Source organism: Semicossyphus pulcher, unplaced genomic scaffold (genome assembly GCF_022749685.1).
Source record: "Semicossyphus pulcher isolate SPU_LCO1_2020_fin unplaced genomic scaffold, fSemPul1.0.p SCAF_11, whole genome shotgun sequence".
NCBI lineage: Eukaryota > Metazoa > Chordata > Actinopteri > Labriformes > Labridae > Semicossyphus > Semicossyphus pulcher.
Genome location: NW_027211615.1, coordinates 27,381,178 through 27,400,232, shown reverse-complemented (window position 1 = coordinate 27,400,232; position 19,055 = coordinate 27,381,178). Strand labels below are relative to the sequence as shown.

The 19,055-nt window shown below is 42.6% G+C and overlaps 2 protein-coding genes across 2 annotated transcripts; both read left to right on the top strand.

The window, feature by feature from the left end:
- Positions 1-642: 642 nt before the first annotated feature.
- LOC138612929 (fatty acid-binding protein, brain) lies at positions 643-2,774 on the top strand. The gene is made up of 4 exons (XM_069686463.1): positions 643-758; positions 947-1,119; positions 1,619-1,720; positions 2,489-2,774. The coding sequence occupies exons 1-4, from the start codon at positions 686-688 to the stop codon at positions 2,537-2,539; spliced, it is 399 nt and encodes a 132-aa protein (XP_069542564.1). The 5' UTR covers positions 643-685; the 3' UTR covers positions 2,540-2,774.
- Positions 2,775-5,150: 2,376 nt separating this feature from the next.
- Positions 5,151-17,148, top strand: smpdl3a (sphingomyelin phosphodiesterase acid like 3A). Its single transcript, XM_069656443.1, has 8 exons — positions 5,151-5,324; positions 5,978-6,191; positions 10,089-10,233; positions 10,437-10,533; positions 12,114-12,277; positions 12,437-12,617; positions 13,578-13,702; positions 15,001-17,148. The coding sequence occupies exons 1-8, from the start codon at positions 5,234-5,236 to the stop codon at positions 15,304-15,306; spliced, it is 1,323 nt and encodes a 440-aa protein (XP_069512544.1). The 5' UTR covers positions 5,151-5,233; the 3' UTR covers positions 15,307-17,148.
- The last annotated feature ends 1,907 nt before the right edge of the window (positions 17,149-19,055 follow it).

The window sequence follows — 19,055 nt, the reverse complement described above, 5'->3', positions numbered from 1 at the left end:
AAAGAGCTGTCAAACAAGCTGATTCTGCTTCACTGACGCTCCCTACAGGACACATTCCTCACACAGGAAGCTAACTGTCGCTAACAGAGGCTAACAGGGATTAACATGAGGAGAGTCATTGAAACGTAAATATGAGTTAGCTCCTTTGGTCATTAACCGTTGGCAGTTTATTTTAGACACATTTGAGGCATAAATCACAAACGTTCAGCTTTTTAAAGGGACTTTGGTGTTGAACGTTTCCCGTCCAGTTTCTATTCTTTTATTTAGTGAAATGCGTCTAAGTTTTTCATCTTTTTACAAAGCGAGGGCAGGCCTTTTTTTAATCTATATAACAACTTTCAGACACACTATAATTCAAAGTGCTTTACAGGTGCATTAAAACACAGCAGACACCCCACTTTACCTCTGCAAACCCACTGACACCCATAAACCAGAGTAATTACATCATTAGGTTTACAAATGGGCTAATTTAACTTTCTTTAAGGGGCCCGTAAGACCGTGACCCAATTTAAACATCCAATAACATCTCAGAGAAAATCTCCTGAGCCAATGGGGTGCCCGGCTCCGCCCACCTGCATGCATAATGATAAGAGGCAGAATAATAACTCAGGGGGGAAACTTGCAGAAGCTGCAGCTCGCTCAGTTCACTTTGGAGATTTACTCTGCCTCTCTGCAAACCGTCACCATGGTCGACGCCTTCTGTGCCACTTGGAAACTGGTCGACAGTGAGAACTTTGATGAGTACATGAAGGCACTCGGTGAGTTCCTTCCTTTTTATGTTTTTATAGTAGGTTATTTTTCCTTTAATTTGACTCATAAATGGAAAAAATCAAAGCAGAAATCCTGGAGTCAGACCCTTTCTTTGTGCCTTTACCAAATGAAACGTTCAGGGGTTGTAGTAAAACAGGCCGCTAACATATTTTTTCCCCCATGTTTCCTGCATCAGGTGTGGGTTTTGCCACCCGACAGGTCGGAAATGTGACCAAGCCGACTGTGATCATCAGCCAGGAGGGCGACAAGGTGGTGATCCGCACCCAGAGCACCTTCAAAAACACAGAGATCTCCTTCAAGCTGGGGGAGGAGTTTGACGAATCCACCGCTGATGACAGGAACTGCAAAGTAAGTCGACACCAAAGCTAATTTATTTATTTATTTTAATATATATTCTGGTTATTTAGTCATAAAAAGTAGTATAACATAGTAGAAGGGACCAAACACTAGAGTCAGATGCAAATCCAAGCATTTTTCGTTAAACCACATTAAACCAGTTTGGAGACTTCAGGATTGACTAAACTGGGCTTTAAATAGAATCATTTAATTAATCCTCATCGTTAAACTCCTTGAAAAGTCTTATTTGATGAAAGATTTAATCTACAATCGTTCTTTCCCTGTGTCTTACCTCCTAGCAGATAAGAAGCTTAAATCAACCTTTTACCAAATTAGGTTCTGCATGCACTTGGAGTCTGATTTTTTGGAGGGTTTCTTTGTTTCTATTATTGGATCGCTGACAATAATTGGCATCTTCAGACCTCCGGAAATAGACCAGCATTTGGCAGCATCCTAATGTGCAGATTTTCCGCCTCACTTGTTGAAAAAAAAAAAAACCTTTGTCTTTCAGTCCACGGTGACGATGGAGGGAGACAAGCTGGTCCACGTCCAGAAGTGGGACGGCAAAGAGACCAAGTTCGTCAGAGAGATCAAGGACGGCAAGATGGTCATGGTGAGAAGAATAGATCGGATACCTTTTTCCTCTTTTCTTTTTTTTCTCGACTTTAAACAACTTAAATTGAGATTGAATTAGTAGAAATGAAGACTGTGTGTTCTGTAGCCACAGTTTTGTGTCCCAAAGAAAGATACAGCAGGTAAAATCATCACCTGTGACGTTTATGGGGCATTATTTGAACTTAACAACAAGATTTACATTTTTCAGAGTTTTCAGACGTTTGTTTGGGGGGCGCTGGTTTGGCTCAGTGGGTAGAGCAGGCACCCCACGTACAGAGGATACAGTCCTTGATGCAGCCGTTGCAGATTCGACTCCCGCCCTCGTCCCCTTGCTGCATCACCCCCTGCTCTCCTTTCTTGTCTTTCTTCAGCTGTCTTGCAAAAAAAAAGGCGAAAATGGCCTAAAAATTAAATTAGAAAAACAAAAGAAAATCAGATTTTTGCAGAAAATGTATCGTTAATGTCTGAAATAATTTGCCTTTTCATGTTTAAAAGGAAAACATGCAGATGTTGCAGAATTTGGCAAAGAAATAAATCTTATAAAGTTTCAGTTTCATTGTCTCTGAAGCTTTAAAACGGAAATAGTTTTGATTTGACTTAAAGCACTTGGTCAAATTATCATGCTAGTACTAACCAAAGTAAAGCTCAAACCTGTCAGCTGCTAAACGTACTAGTTGTTATGTTAAAGTCAGTTTTATGTTGTTAACATGAGCACTTTAGCCACTTTTAACTTCCCATCATTGTACCTGTCTCCTCTCCTCTGCAGAACCTGACCTTTGAAGACATCCACGCGGTGCGTAGCTACGAGAAGGCATGAGAGCTCCGACTGACCTCCGGCTCCCAGACCGGCCAAGAAGTGTTGATTTTATAATTATTATTGACTGTATGCTTCTCTTTGCACTTCGTCCTCCTCCACATGTACGCCGCCTGCAGGCTGCTCATGTTTTGTAAGAATTTTTTTTTTTTTTATATGAAACATTTCTGTCGTGATGGATGGATCATCTTTGTAACCCTGTGTGGGAAAAAAACATGAAATAAAATAACAAAGTAAATGTTTGTCTCCTCTCTGATGTATTTGCATAATGACCTTTACGTCCTGTCTGGCCTAAAGCTTGACCTCTGACCTTGTAGTAAAGGACATGTATAATGATGCAGCCTAAAACCATTCTTCTTTAAGTTGCACAATGAAATAAAACCGGACGGTCTCTGATTATGTCATAGAGCACGTTTAAGAGCATTCCTGAGACTCGGGGGAGATCATTCACATATTTCCCACCTTCAAACCGTGTGGTATAATGAGACTACTTTAAGGGCTCAAATGACTCTTCCGCCCTTATACTTTGACGTAACTTTGTTTAAGTATGTACTTAAAGGGTCCCAAATATATCACTTACCTATTTTGGTAGCTAGCCATGCTAACACCCCACATGGTTAGCAATGTTTTACTGAAACTACTTGCTCATAAAGAAATAGTCTCATGGAAATCTAATGACTTTGGATTATGCAGAGTAAAAGGGGAAATGGTTCTGGGTTTGTTTTGTTGTTGGCACACGAATGACATGACCTGGTAGATACTAATATGTGTAAGTAGGAAAGTTTCAGTGTTTTGTAATTTTGGGTGACCAAGAGAACTTTGAGCAGTCATATGATTGGCTTCCTTTTTTCTTCCTCTTTGACCTTTAAAATCCTTCAAATTAAATGATCCAATTAGGAAAAGGTCACACTTTGGTTCAACTGCTCATAACTTATAACCTCAGGGGTCAAATGTTGATTTGACCCCTTAAAGAGGTCAGGAGCCAAAAACAGTTACTTTAACCACTATGTTAAGGTGTACAGAAGCAATAAGACATGCATGCATACATTTTATTTACTCACTATTCGTGTTGGGTCTCTTTAAAGTAATAATCTTGAAGATTTTCATGTAAATAAATGTCTGTTAAATCTCTATCAATCGCCGAATGAGGTAACACAACAGTGATCGAGCCTATGGCCCACTGATGAAAGCCTTTGCAGTATTACAGACTGGCTGTCTGTGGCGACATTCCCTGAAATAAATCACAAGCGGCGCCCAGTTAGTGACGCGTTTTCCATCAGCCAGCAGTGGTTGGTCTGCCAGAGAGGGTAGGCGGAGCAAAGCGGCTGCTTTTCTGCTCTCTGCAAGTGTTGCGAGTAAACAGTAATCTACTATGGCTGAATAAACAAAGAAAAGATGGATGACTACAGATACAACTTCAACAAGAAGTGAAAATCCAAAGAAAAAGAAACAAACTCGACGCTCAGATGAAGCAAACAGTCTGAAAAGGAAATCGACCGTCAGCCAGGAAAATCAAGAGTTACAACCGGAGCCAACCGTGGACGTCACACATGCAGCACTGTCTGGATATCTGGGAAGTGTGCTCCTGCAGTTAACGTTTATCGCCATAGGTACCGCCAAAGAGAACGAAACTGAGATCGTCAAGATTACCATTTTAAATATGCTCTAGACCTGCTCAGTTTGTAAAGTGTCCTGAGATAACTTTTGTTATGATTTGGTGCTATGCAACTGAAAATGAATTGTTTCATATGATGAAAAATGTATTACAAGACCAAATTGAAGAGATCCATCCATGCATTTTATTTACTTTGTTTTCCTGTGATAAAGACTTATTTAATCCGAGATATCAACACTGCACCACCGTAACATCAGATGATCATAACTCGTATCCCTAGAGCTGCAAAAGCACAAAACAAACATGGAGACAGGCTTAACTCATCTCATCAGTGTGGGCAATGGCAGCATGGCATGTCCTGCTTTGTGATATCACAGTGACCAACCTGTTGTTCTGTTTTGTAGATCGACAGAAAATTATCCCGCTATCACAATAAGGCCAGCTTTGTTATCTCGAGTTTATCTCGAGTTATAAATAAGTCCAGATCTCAAGAAAACAACCATGAAATTACTCGTTATCACAGAAAAACGGAGTAAATAAAATGTATGGATGCATGGCCGCTAGCATTTAGTTGATTAACTTGTTATATCACGCCGTAAAAAGGCTCCATTATGAGTAAAAATCTGCCATGGATAATGTTTATTTCGTGTGGATAACTGTTGTCAGCGAGGAAGCATCAAAAAAAGCCCCTGCGACTGTTTTATAGATTATATTTTTAGATTGTAAAAACAGTGACAAGCCTCATTTGGCTGCAGCAAGTCAAAAAGCCAGTAAAGAATATTATATATGAAATTGTATGTATTAAATATGCTTTAAATGCAAATGCACAAGTGGTTAAAGTAGACTTTAACTACCTTTATGTTGTACTTAGTGCATCCCACCACTGACTTTTTCCAGCTCAAATACAGCCAACATGTGTCTTAGTTCCTCCCCCTGAGCTCCAAAACACAGCGAGCCACGTGACCACGTCACCACTGCACTTCCTGTTTATATCAGAGGACAGTGACCTACAGTGCATAGCCACTTTAGTTCATTTCTTTGAGATGTGATAACCGTACCGTTGGGTTTTTAACACAGTCAACATGGTACAACTTCTGTGTTTTGTGCTGCTGCTGTTCGGCGCGGCTCTGCTCGAAGCGGCTCCCGCTGGAAGAAGCTACCTGCCGGGTACAGGTGAGTAGTAACCCCGCGAGCTTTCCTGCTAATGAGGACTCCGAGTTTATTTTTCCTGTTATTACTTTCAAGTGAACTACACAGGCTAAGATGTACAGTGTGAAGTAATAAATTTGGTGTGTCTCCGAAGCTTAACTTAACGTTATGAACAATATGAAACATGTTGATATTACATTCGATATTTTCTGAATTTAGAGCTTCTTATTGGATGTCATGCACGCCGAATTTACCCTAAGACTCCGGGGATTTATATGAAGTCCAACATTGTACTGTGAAAGTTTGACTTTTCCTGCAGGTGATCAAAAACTTTTAAATTTACTGTTTTCCAAACGGAGTTCTCTCCTCAGAGAAACGCAGACTCCCGCACGTACATTTAATGGGGCTAATGGTTATTTATGGGTGTTGTTTACGTTTTTTATTTACTTTTCAAACAAGTATGAGGTTTGTTTTATAACTCAGCATAAAATAAGACTTAATATTGTAACTAAACCAAGGAAAAAAAGACTCTTCTGTGAGATAAGACAAGTAGGACAAAACACAAGCAAGCAAAACACGTTTTTAACCCTTATTCAAATTACTTTAATAACAAATACCCCACCTCCTACGCATGTATTCATCCTTTCACCTTCCTCACTTGCCCTCTGTCTATCCAGGCAGGTTCTGGCACATCACTGACCTCCACCTGGACCCCACCTACCACCTGGCCCCAGACCCCACCAAGGTCTGCTTCTCCTCCAAAGGAGTCCCCGCCACCAACGCCGGGCTGTTCGGGGACTTCCTGTGTGACTCTCCCTACCGGCTAATCCAGTCAGCCTTCTCTCACATGGCACCGCTCACGCAGCCAGAGGACTTTATCATATGGACCGGGTCAGTACACTCCTTCTCTTAAAGGGCTTTTATTGTGCTTCCTTGATGTAAAAAAGAGGCCAAACACTGAATCATTTCCAGCTTGTGTAACGGAAGTGATCAGCAACATGACAAACTAGCTCAAAGAAACCGTGGTTGTGGCTTTAGTTTCATTTCCTGTTCTTTCAGTAGTTGTCTAACGTGTGTGTGTGTGTGTGTAAAACCAAACCACTTTGAGGTTTGAGACTTCAAAAATGAGGAAGTTTCTAGTAAATGCAGTCACTCCGGATGTTTATCACTTCCTCTGTGAAGTACATTGTGGTGTAGCCACACTGAAAACAGGTATTTAAGACATCGATAGCTGTCTTATTTGTTTAAACATCTCTTACTTGCATGAACCTCAACATTTAAATATATCCAGTGTCTTGGTTTAAAGCCATGTACCTGCAAAACTTTAAGCTCAATTACTCTCTGTGTTAGCGTGCTGTATTGCAACTGCCTGTTGCGACAGTGTCATTCAAACATTAGCTTTCAGCTCATAGCACTGCTCTGCACACAAACAGGCGCGCACAGAGTGGTCACACGTGACTTTTGGGGAGTTTTTGCAGCACGTGTTTATTTAACCGAAAAAGCCAATATAGCAACTTAAGCGTATTTGTAGCTAGTTAGCAATGTGCACACCAACAGAGTGTTAAAGGGGAACCCAAGCTAGCTTTCATGTCATCTAAGTGTGCTTATGGTCTTTGGGAGTAGCTTACTACTGTGTCTGTGGGGAAAGTAAGCTGTGCTAAGTTGAAAAAATGTCCTCAAGTGAGGTGTGAGGTTGTGGTTAGGGGTGGGCGGCTCACTGGTTTCAGTACTGTCACTGGTGTCACATTCTGCCATGACATGGATTTGACCTTCATTTTCAGGCCGCCCTGGTGTATTAATATACGTATATTTGGCCGCTACTTCTCACGTCTCATCTTCATCCACGATTGAATGATTAATGAAAATCCTCCTCTCGCGCTGTGCACCTGCCGTAGGCTACCTACTGCGAGCAGCGCCTCCACACGTGCTCGTCAGACAAACACACACATAGAGAGAGACGACTTCTTGTACGTGCGTGTTAAATATGCTTTTAAGTGCAGCTGTGTAGTTCTCGTGTCATTTATTACCACGTTGGTTTTCTACACGTCTTTACTGACCTTCAGGTGCGGCTCACCTGCTGCTGTGAAAACTGAATTGTGGGTAAAAAATATAAAACTTTTGGCGACTTTGTAAAACGTACAGCTCAGGATGAATGTCAGCAGAGCAGACACATACAGGCTGAGAGAAACAGAGAGTAGGGACACAGAGTAGAGGTGTGTGTGTGTGCTGGGGGTTGACTCAAGAGATGCAAGGTGAACAGATTGAAGTAGTTACTAACACTAACATGGTGGAGAGTGAAGCACATCTCTAAAGGTTAAATACGGTACAACCTTCTTTAAATAGGCTAATGTATTATTTTCATTGAAGTTGGACATGTTTCATTTTCCCACGAGAGCTGAGGCGGTGATGATTAAGGTCAGGGTTTTCATTGTGATTGGGTTTCCTGTAAGAAGTACAGTGTTGTGTGTGCTTTCGTGTGTGTCAACTTCCTCCTCTATTGTCTGGTCCACACAGAGTATAACAACCTGATATTTAATCCTACTTAAAGATTATCATCTTAACTTAAAACACAAAAATGCACTCTCAGAAATGTGTTGCGTTCAGGCTGCTTACATCTTTATTTTCTTCATTCTCTCTGTATTTTGCATCGACTGTATAAAAAGATGGCCGACATGACAGCTCCCTCAAAGTGAAGCCAAACCCTCTCTATCGCCCTCTGCTGACTGGCTGCAGTATAGCTCATAAAGCCTGCCTCCTCCATGTTAACAGATTGAACATGAGTCAAACTATAAAATCAAAATACACGGCAGATACATTTTTCTCAAACATGGTTTCTGTCATTATAGTTAGTTCTTATCATGCTGATTTATGTCCAAGTGTTCTGACAAGTTTACTTTTAATTAGTTATTTGATGCTGTACAAAGGATCATTGACAGCTCTGTTGACAGATACGGCTCCTGCAGCCGATCTGTTCCGGATTAGCGAGAGGAAGCGTAACTAAAACAATCACTACAGGTGTTGAAGTTTCCATACTTATGATCGTTAACCTCAGACCGACACAGAGAAGCTGTTCTGCTGTCAAACACGACGGTGTGCGGGATCCTTGCTGTGTGTGTTTTGGTTTGGCTGCTTCACCCGCCGATCTCCACTGCGCAGACTCTGGCTCCAAATGAGCAGCGCCTATCATGGGGGTTATTTTGGCATCACTTTCGTACAATGGGAGCAGATGGAGGCGCGTCGTCCATCTTTATATACAGTTTGTAAAAAGATGGTTACAATGACTTTAAAGGCCCACATCAGGACTTAAAGATGTGTTATCCACTAACAATGACAAGTAGCTTAAACAACTGCTTAACATTCTCTGAGTGAACTGGAAACTAGTGTTGATGTTCCCATCAGTCGCAGCAGCAGCGCCTCCATACATCTCTTTATTAATCAGCAAAGCCAGGAATTCAAAAGCTTAAGAAAACGACTCACCACTTAATCCTTCACCACAGGGAGTCTTCTCTAAGTCTTAAGGTACTTTGCGAGCAGATTTTGGCTTTGTTCTGGGCTTTGTAGCAGGAATTTAAAGGGGAAGTCCATCAGGCAGAGGAGTTCACGTTATTACTGCAACGTACAGCTGAGTAAAGAGCTGCTGACACAACCGTGTGGAGAAAAAACAGTCAGCCGTTCTGATGGGATGGAGGGGAAATACAGTGGTGTTGGGAAATCAGGGTTTCCCTTTTTGGTTTCTGCTGGCAGTGCTGACTGTAACTCACGACTTACTGCACTTACTTTACATATGAAGTCATGCTTAACTCTCTTTGCTGGAGGTCTTTTTATGTCAGGAGCAGCGACAGGGCATGTTAAGTTTGCTGTAATAGCATGCAAACTTTGCAAAAGGCTGCTAAACCTCTGATGCAATCATTTTGGTTCGGTCGCAACTTGGGTCTTATTTTTGGCTGACCGCCGGGGTCAGCCCGACACATGTGACGGTACTTTCAGAGCCAAATAAAGTAAATAAAATAACTTAAATAACAACAACAATGGCCCGGGACAAAGCATACCAGAAGTGTTGACCTACTTTGCTCTCCATGCCTGTGACTTTTACGACAGGATGAGATGTTAATATTGCTGTCAGAGATCCGAGAGAACCGTGCGCGGCTCGCGGTAAAAATAGGCCAGCCTCCTATTCTCTGCGTGTGAGTCGCGACTTAAAGCTCATGAACGCAACAAATTAGGAAGAATGACAACAAAGCTCCAGAAATGGGACCATCGCAGGAGCATGTATATGCAGGGTTACGCTCACAATCTGTCTGTAAACTAGTCACTACCATTAATCCAAAGGGTTCCTGTCTTTGAAGGCATTAAAATAACATACAAATATTCAGTCTGTAGCCCAAGGTGAACTATATTGACTCGAAGGTATAATCAGTGTCGGGCACAGTGCTGAATTTTGTTGCTTCAAATTAAAAACATCACAAAAAAACGAGAAGTATTTGCACAGCGCGAGACGGTTTCTTCACCTAAAAATATCTTTAATATAATTTATTATAAGTGATATTTGTCTTTACATCTGACATTGACAAAAAGGCTGCTTAAAATATACTGCAAACTGAAATTGCTAAATGCTAACGGTTAGCATAAGAGATCAACAGCTTTGCGGAGGTTGGATTAAACAGCTTCCACGTTGGTACTCGGATTCTTCTTCCTGGTGGCAAAGGTTTGTGCCCAGGTGAGAGGGGATGTTGAGGGTCTGCAGGGGTTACTCATTTGACACTGGATCTTCTGTTCCCCGTGTAACAGTGACAGCCCGCCTCACGTCCCTGCTGACGAGCTGTCCACAGACCTGGTGATCCAGGTGATCAGTAACATGACCCAGACCATCAGACAGCACTTCCCCAACCTGACCGTCTATCCTGCCCTGGGAAACCACGACTACTGGCCACAGGTAACGTTTATAATTCTAACTATAAAAATAAGAAGCTTGTTTTTTTTTGTGCCAAACAAGTGCATTTAATTCCCATATATTGTGTATCTGAGAGTACTATCAGTCAGGCTGTAATATGTAGGGCGAGATGACCTCAATATTTAGATTGTATTAGATTTTGTTTGTTGTATTTCTGCTCAGATTATTTGCATTGTTGTCTTTAGGACCAGATGCCCGACTCCACTAATGCCATCTACCAAGCTGCTGCGCAGCTGTGGAAACCCTGGCTGCAGGCTGAAGCTCTGCTCACACTCTCACAAGGTAACATGTTCGTACATCAGCTCCCATGACGCTGCTCACGGTCATGTTATGGCAGTTTAAAGGCCCGATCACAGAGCGCGTTTTAGCAGCTGGGGGCAGCAACCACCGAATCATTTGCTGCCAATCTAACCTTTACTCTTCCGACTTATTTTGCTTGCTAAAATACTTAACTTTGAGTTCAATATATTGGTTATATCTCAGTAAAAATATGTACAGGCGGAGGGCACTTGCTCTGGCTTTGATGGAGAATGAGAGGCTTCTCACAGGGAAACAGAGATCCATGTGTGTACATGAGACCCTCAGAAAGAGGAAAGAACACGGCGAGTACCACCAGCTAGCCCAAGAGCTTCGCCTGGATGATAACCGTTTCAGTGTCAGTGTCAGAGTCGGGGTCGATTTGAAGATCTCCTGTCAACCGTCGGGCCCAGCATCACAAATATGACCACAAACTACAGGGAGTCCATTGGTCCTGCCGAGCGGCCGAGCATCTGTTTGTGGTAGGTTATGTTTGTTTTAACGCCAACGCTATATTTAAGGTTAGACCTGCTGATTACAGATTACGCAACAGCCTACAAGAATGACAGGAGTACATCATGTGATCCTCTCCATTCATCCGATTGGACAATGAGAAAAAAACGGCCATGACGTTGGTCGCTTTTCTGCTTTGAGGTGAAGTGTTTCAACGCAAGGCGCTCTGCAACGCAAAGGCAGCGTGTAAAAAGACTCCCAGAGAAAAAGAGGACAAAGAGCCACCCCCAGCTGCTAAAACACGTTCTCTCTGATCGGGCCCTAACTCTGTATGATTTAATAACTCTGTACGTGTAACAGTCTTACGACGGTATGCTAGGGCTATTGTAAAAACACAGAACAGAGCTAGAGGAGAAGAGAAATAACATGAGAAAAAATCTTGAAAATTCTGAGATTAAAGTCGCGAGAAAAAAGTAGCAAATATACTTTCAGTATCCGTCAGGAGGTCGTAGGTTAACTCTCATGTGTGATGGGAACCCCTGGAGCAAACAGGGAGCATAGAAACGTGTTTCTGCAGCAGAGGGTCGCTCAGTCTTTCTCCTCTATGAAGTCTGCTTCTTGTGTGCAGAGGAAACAGGCTAAGTATGCTGTGTGAGCAGCAGAGCACACAGGTGAATCCAGAGGGAGGGGGCCGGTCACGGCTCAAAAAGGTTCCTATGAACACGATTTTACTAGTTTTTGATCCCCGCAAATGAATGACTTCATAATCTCGCAAATTTGCCAGAAAAAGTGGAACATTTACGAGATTAAGCTCAGAATATTTCCCTTCTCCTCCAGCTCGGTCTGCCCTATAACCCTAATACGCCGTCGTACGATACATATCAGGGCTTAAATATGTAAAATAAATGGCATTGTGATCATTTTGACAGATATTAGAAGTGGGTCATAAATCACAATTTATTTCTTCTTCGCAATTTTTGTTTTATCTTCAAAAACGTTTGAAATCACAACTCCTGCCGGTGTAATATTCTATTAAAAAGGTCCAAATAATAACACTCTATTCTTACATCAGTAAGTGTCAGGCTTCATTTCTGTCTGTTCTCCTCCTGCAGGAGGTTTTTACTCCCAGCTGGTGAAGCCTGGTCTGCGGGTTGTGAGTCTCAACACAATCCTCTACTACGGCCCTGATAAAGTCACCAAGAACATGACGGATCCTGCTGGACAGTTCGAGTGGCTGGAGAAAACTCTGGAGAAAGCTGCTCAGAACCTGGAGAAGGTTTTAAACTCCTTTCTGCCCATTAGCTCTGCGTGTTAATTAGTTTAAGTTGCCATGCTGTTGTCAGATTGAAGGATGCATTAGCGATGGTCGCAGAGAGAGCTTACAGCTTTGCTTCCTGCTTTTGGATTTAAATGTGATTTAAACTTCCTGCTCCAGGTGTACGTCATAGCCCACGTGCCGGTGGGCTACCTGCCCTTTGCCAGAAACATCACGGCTGTAAGAAGGATCCACAACGAGCGGCTGGTCGCCATCTTCAGGAAGTACAGCCACGTTGTTGCGGGACATTTCTACGGCCACACGCACAGAGACAGCATCATGGTGCTGTTAGACCAACAAGGTATTTATTTGTGCGTTTTACTGCCTCAAATTGTCCTCAGGTCTTTACAAAGCAGATAGAATTAATCACAGCAAAATGAATTCATGCTAAACTGTCATAAAATGGTCCTCCATGTGTAGAGTGATATGCAACTCTGTCATGGTTCTGAAGAACTTATGTCTATATGTGAAAGAAAATCTGCAAGAGTACTGAAGACCACAGAAATGAAGGCAGGATAATGTCCTCAATAGAAAGCTGGAAAGAGAAATCTTTAAGAAAAATCTCTGAAGCATAAATAATGTTTTCTTTGAAGGACTGACCTCCCTGACCTTTTCGATAATCAATCACAGATTAAACAAAAATAAATTTCTAAAAGACCAATAAACATCATGCTCAGCTCTTTCTTAAAGCTACAAGCCACACAGAGGTGACTTATGATTTACTTGGGCTACATTAAAGTTATAATCTTGAAGATCTCAGTTTCGTTCTCTCTGGCGGCACCTGTGGCGATAAACTGTAATAGCAGGAGCACACTTCCCAGATATCCAGACAGTGCTGCATGTGTGACGTCCACGGTCGGCTCCGGTTGTAACTCTTGATTTTCCTGGCTGACGGTCGCTTTCCTTTTCAGACTGTTTGCTTCATCTGAGCGTCGAGTTTGTTTCTTCTTCTTTGGATTTTCACTTCTTGTTGAAGTTGTATCTGTAGTCATCCATCTTTTCTTTGTTTGTTCAGCCATAGTAGATTACTGTTTACTCGCAACACTTGCAGAGAGCGGAAAAGCAGCTGCTTAGCTCCGCCTACCCTCTCAACTGCAAATGCAAAGGCTTTCATCAGTGGGCCAATGATTTCAGTAATGTGAATATAGGTCTTAAAAAAACAGAAGTCTTCTAAGTTTGTGATGTAGCCACATGTAACAACCTCAGTGAGTTCACAGTTTTATGCCACTGATGATCTCATGCTGTCTTTCTTCCCCTGAAGGTAAACCAGTGAATTCTCTTTTCGTGTCCCCGGCTGTTACACCCATCAAACATGTTCTGGAGCCGTACTCCAACAACCCGGCTTTCCGCATGTACTTATACAACCCAAAGGACTACGCTATGATGGTAAGAAGCTCTCTTATATACAACCAGCTCATTTCAGCATTAAGATGTCTATTAATTTAGACTAAGGGACGAACCACTGGAGGTTTTCACAGATCCATCGAGGCATGTTTTTTATGCTGAATCGAGTCCGGAGAGAGATGGATTTAAAGAGGTCAAACGGTGCTGCTCTTCTTCTGGCGTAGCCTCCTTCATGCAGCCGCTCTTGTCACAAGAGCGACAAAATAGAAGACTAGAACAATATAAAACAAAATCTAAATACACGTGAAGCCTTTTAAACATCATTTATCATAAAATGGGTACGAACAGAAAACACGCTCTCACTCCTAACTCGTTTTATCTTCTAAATATGAGGGACCACTGAAGCATTATTTTACACGTGCCGGGCTCCGCGCTCAAGCTAACTTTGAAAAATATGCAACATCCAGTTTCAGGGAAACTTACAGCATCATATTTACAAGAGTTGGGCCATTCTTGAGAGGGACACTGGGCTGAAACAGCATGTTGTATCCGACATTAAAAACTCGGGATTGAGTTTCGAACGTTCAAATAGACATTAATTTATAAAAAAATGAAAAGTTCAACGACTCATCTTAAAACTACATTTGTTCCATTGTTTTTACCAGCGCCTGATAATACTGTACTACTGCCAGACTGTGGCTGCAGCGCATCTGAAAGCTGTTTGTTAACCGCTGTTAAAAAACAAAAGAAAGCATTATTGCCAGGTGTCGGTAAAACGGCTGTGGCGCTGTGAGACTCAGAACCGGAGAAAAAAAGGTCAATTTTTCGGCGCTGACCCACCCGAGCTCTGGGGTCGCTCTTTTGTTGCATGCAGCAGGTCGGATCGGTAACGTCTTAGACAAAAACAGACCAAACTTGACCCTTATTCTGGACCAGCGAAGACCTCTGCAATCCAGAACAAAGTATAACAAAAAATACACAAAACTGCTCGTACACAGTCTCAGTCATAAGAGACAATAGATTATAAATACCTGCCTCGCATATAAAACACACATAAAATGATAAAAGAAAAGTGGGTGAGGTCACAATGAAACCTTAAAAATGCAAAACAAAAGTGTGAGAAGACACAGGGAGCGAGGAGAAGTGTGTGCATGCTGACATACTGAAAATGTCCCACACTGAAATACTCTTAACTTTGCTCCCTCCAATCACCGACAGAAGGCCAGAGTCTCTGTTGATGATTAATCGCGCTGTCAATCAGCTCACAAAAACAGCTTCTGGCATTCAAACAGACCTTTCCTCCTCCCCCTCTCCCCCTCTTCTTCTTTTCTCCTCTGAAGGATATCTGGCAGTACTATTTGAATCTGACGGAAGCCAACGAGCAACAAAGATCCGACTGGAGGCTTGAATATATCATGACTGAGGCTTTTGGACTGACTGACCTGCAGCCGCTGAGCCTGCTCCAGCTGGGCCTGAGCCTCAGGCTGCCGCAGACCAAAGCCTTCGAGAAGTACTTCACTCACTACATGGTGGGATACGACAGCAGCATCACCTGCACAGGAGACTGTAAAGTCAGCCAGGTGTGTGCCGTGCTCTACCTGGACCAGCTGTCGTACTCCAAATGTGTGGCAGAGGGAGGATGGTAGCTGTCAGACATGTAGGATTTTTCTCAGGGCTCACGTTTAATTTTTCACTTTTAAAATCATCCTGAAAAGGGGAACATAATTCTCTGCTGCTCCTGAATTTAAGGTCAAAGTTTTTTAGTTTGTTTTTACTTCTGTTCATGGTTATGTATCACTACTAATAACCATGCAGTGTCTCAGCAACGCCACGAGGAAATGCCTTTTTATTTTGCACAAATATCAACCTTTGAGTAAAAGATGAACTCATTTGGATGTCAAAGGTCAAAGTCACTGTGACCTCACATACGTCCCGTTCTGATCTCCATCAGTCGTCGCTAAGCCAAGGACCAAGGATTTTTTTTTTTGCACTCTTTGACGCCGTTGGAATTATTTGTGTTGTAAAATGTATTAAACACTTCTGACCTGTTTCATAGTGATGAACAGAAAAACATTTAAATTTGTAAAGTCATTGATCTTAAAAGCTTTCAGAAAATTAACAGTTCATTGTGACTGTTGAGTGATTCATGACAGATTGACGTGATGTGTCACAATCATGTCAGTTTCTATTGGTCCAAAGCTAACGTGGGCGGGAGTAATAGTCCTCATCTGTGGACATGCAGTTTTTAATGATACAGCACAATTTTATAATTTGTTATAGATTTATTATAATTATTTTGCGAATGCCCAGGCTATGGTTCGCAGCCCCCCAGGGGTCCTAGGACCCCACTTTGAGAACCACTGATCTTTATGACCTACAAAAGCAAACCAGACCGTCAGTGACAAGATTGATTATTTCTATAAAGTTATTTTTAATGCCTTAAACTGCTGGCGGGGGGGCAGGTGTCAGATGCAGCGATTAACTGCACGCTGCCTTTGTTTACAAAAATGTAAAGTGAGTGACACATACGACTGTTAAAGAAAGCAGGATGAGATGTTTTGTTAAAAACACCACTTAAGCATGTGCAGGACAAAATCAGCATCTCTATACATAGATGGACGACGCGTCTCCATCTGCTCCCATTGTATGAAAGTGATGCCAGAATAGCCCCTGTGATAGGCGCTGCCATCTTGTGATGGTCACGTCATTTGGAGCCAGAGTCAGCGCGGTTGAGATCGGCGGGTGAAGCAGTAGCCACTTCCGCTAACCAAAACGCACACTTAACTTACCAAAAAAAGATCCTGCAGGCCGGCGTGTTTAACAGCAGAACAGCTCTCTCAACGTTCACAGGTATGGAAACTTCAACGACTGCAGTGTCGTTGAAATACCTCCTAATTTTCCTTTTCTCCTTTTTAAAGCATAAAAGAAAACTATGACAAAAAAACGGAAGTTCTTCTTTGTTCGTTTTATGGTTTGCGGCAGCAAGCACGCACCCACGCGACGTTCTCACTTTACTGCAAAGGTCTGGTTCCCACAATCATCTGACCCCTCAAAGCAAAGCACGGACCATCAGCAGCACGTTGTTTTTCGAGAGTGACATCTGTTGAAGCTCCTCGGTTCATTCCCTGCATCACCTCTGTTGCACCAAACCAAATCTCTGAATCCAGGTTAGAATGATGTAATTGTTACCAGATGTCGACCATCACCTGAGTTATTGGTGTTAATTTAATCATGAACACCAAAAACAATATATAGGTCGCAGTAAAACTTAGATAATGTGATGTTTTGTACGTGTTAAAAACTTTAAAATATGTTGTAATTTGCTGTCTTTACAGTTTGTTCTACCTGAGAGCTTTTCCTTTCATTTAAATGTAATTTTGTGTGGCATTAATTTGAATAGAGACCGTCGTCATGTTGCGTATCACAGAGAGTCGAGTGGTTGTAATTCTGCAGATTATTTTTCTACTGAATAAATATCTTAATGCAAACATTGTGTGTGAAGAACCTGGTCTGTTTCAGAGGCGGGTTATCGCAGCGAGCGTCACAGATAACTGCAGAGCTCTGAGAGTTTCTGAATCCAGGCTGAAAACTTGTGCAGGCTTGTTTGTCTCTGCAGGGGGAAACGGGAACAGCCACTAACCTCATCTGACCCTCTCACTTCAATTTCACCCCCTCCCACCTTCAGCTCCCTGATCTTATTCTTCTGCTGTTCAAACTTCCCAGAAACTCCTCTCGTTTCTCGGCCAACACCTCAAGCATTCGCCCTCCATCTCCTCCTCCTCTCCGTCCTCCCGACTCTTTTGTCCCCTCGCCTCCCTCCCAAAATGTTGATTACATTACTCCTCTCTTAGAGCTCCAACGGCAGAAACATTCATCACAGAAACACCAAAAGCTGCAACAGAAATGTGTCGTATGTAGCTGTATTTCGCTTAAATTAGGAATAAAAATCCACATGAGCTCTGAGTAGAAAGAGGTTCTCATTCATCCATCAGGAAGGACCCACCTGAGGCTTTTTATGGATCAATCCTGGCGTCCCTGAGATGAATAAGAAGATTAGAAACAACAGGTGTGTTTATTGTTCACAGTGAAAAAGTGAAAACGGCATATCTCCGTGTTTTTCCAGAATCACGTTTAAGAAGGTCGCCTCTGAAATGGGCCGTTCAGAACAGCTGCAGGTTTCTACGTAGAACCTTGCTCTCGCTGAAATCGACCAATCGTCATTCACCGTCATAAACAAAAATCACACAACCCTCGTTTTGAGAGCTCACAAGCCAAAAACTACCCTAGAGAAGAAACTATGTAAGAAATTAGCATTTAGAGATATAAAAAGTTCTTAAAGGAGCAGTTCACCTCTGGAAAAAGCCGCTGTCAGTCAAAGCTGGTGTTCTCTGCATGCATTGCGCCCCTCCCTCTGAAAGGAACGGCCCAGCGAGAGACGCTGGAGTGAAAAACTACCGTTTTTGCTGCAGGTAACGGCTCAGAGCGGGACAGAATCTGAAATATGACGAGAATATACCGGTGGATCATCTAAAAACTCTTCAGGTCTGCAGTCTACATTTCAAACCTGACGATTTTGAACGAGACACGACATCGGAGGCGGGCGTCCTGCATTGAGGAAGTGTAGTTTAGCGAGCTCCCTGGCCTCCGACTGATTCAGCGTCTTATGAAGTCTGGCGGAGGTTTCCCAGGGCCCTTTGGAGAAGCGGATAGCAATCTCCAAAGGCACAGAGCCAAATTGCTCTTTCCTACCATAATGGCGTTAGCTCCCCATAACAGCATGACAGGACTGAGGTTGAGAACCGGCGAACTGGCCCTTGGAAGTAAAGAATGAGAGAAGAATGACTTTCGGGCCCAAACTGAACATGTATGCAACATTTTCCAGACACCCCAAAACAAAAACAACCCCCCCCCCCCCCCTCGTTTTGAGAGCTCACAATACACTAAAGAAGAAGCACTGCAACAAATCTGCATTTGAAAGGCATGAAAGGTTCTTAAACCTCAGCACAATTGTCCAAAAATGTTCTGATATTTTACTTAAAAACTTCAATGTGCAATAGGAGTGAATCTGTCCTTTGTGTGTGTTTGTTAAAATCTTTTTTAGGGGTCACAGAAGCACAAAGGTCGGACGCTTGAGAAGAAGCAATGTAAGAATTTTAATGCCATAAAGAGTTGACTGAAACTGCTTATAAGTCTCTGAAATGCCGAAAGTGTAAAAAGAAGTTCCTCGGGCAGTGAATCTGTACTTTGTTAGAAAGTTTCCCCTCATGTGCCCCCATCTCCGTTATTATTCCCCTTTAAGCCCCCCCTCCTCTGTCCAGCGCCTCACAGAATGTTACCGTGGAGACGGAGTTGGTGGCGTGCAAGGTGATGGAGAGGACTCCATCGCCTCAGTAAC

Excerpts from the sequence above, each read along its gene's own strand:
- LOC138612929 (XM_069686463.1), top strand. The coding sequence starts at position 686 with ATGGTCGACGCCTTCTGTGCCACTTGGAAACTGGTCGACAGTGAGAAC. Across the intron at positions 759-946 it reads TGAGTACATGAAGGCACTCG|GTGTGGGTTTTGCCACCCGA; the intron begins GTGAGTTCCTTC and ends TTCCTGCATCAG. Across the intron at positions 1,721-2,488 it reads AGGACGGCAAGATGGTCATG|AACCTGACCTTTGAAGACAT; the intron begins GTGAGAAGAATA and ends TCTCCTCTGCAG.
- smpdl3a (XM_069656443.1), top strand. The coding sequence starts at position 5,234 with ATGGTACAACTTCTGTGTTTTGTGCTGCTGCTGTTCGGCGCGGCTCTG. Across the intron at positions 5,325-5,977 it reads AAGCTACCTGCCGGGTACAG|GCAGGTTCTGGCACATCACT; the intron begins GTGAGTAGTAAC and ends CTGTCTATCCAG. Across the intron at positions 12,278-12,436 it reads CTGCTCAGAACCTGGAGAAG|GTGTACGTCATAGCCCACGT; the intron begins GTTTTAAACTCC and ends TTCCTGCTCCAG.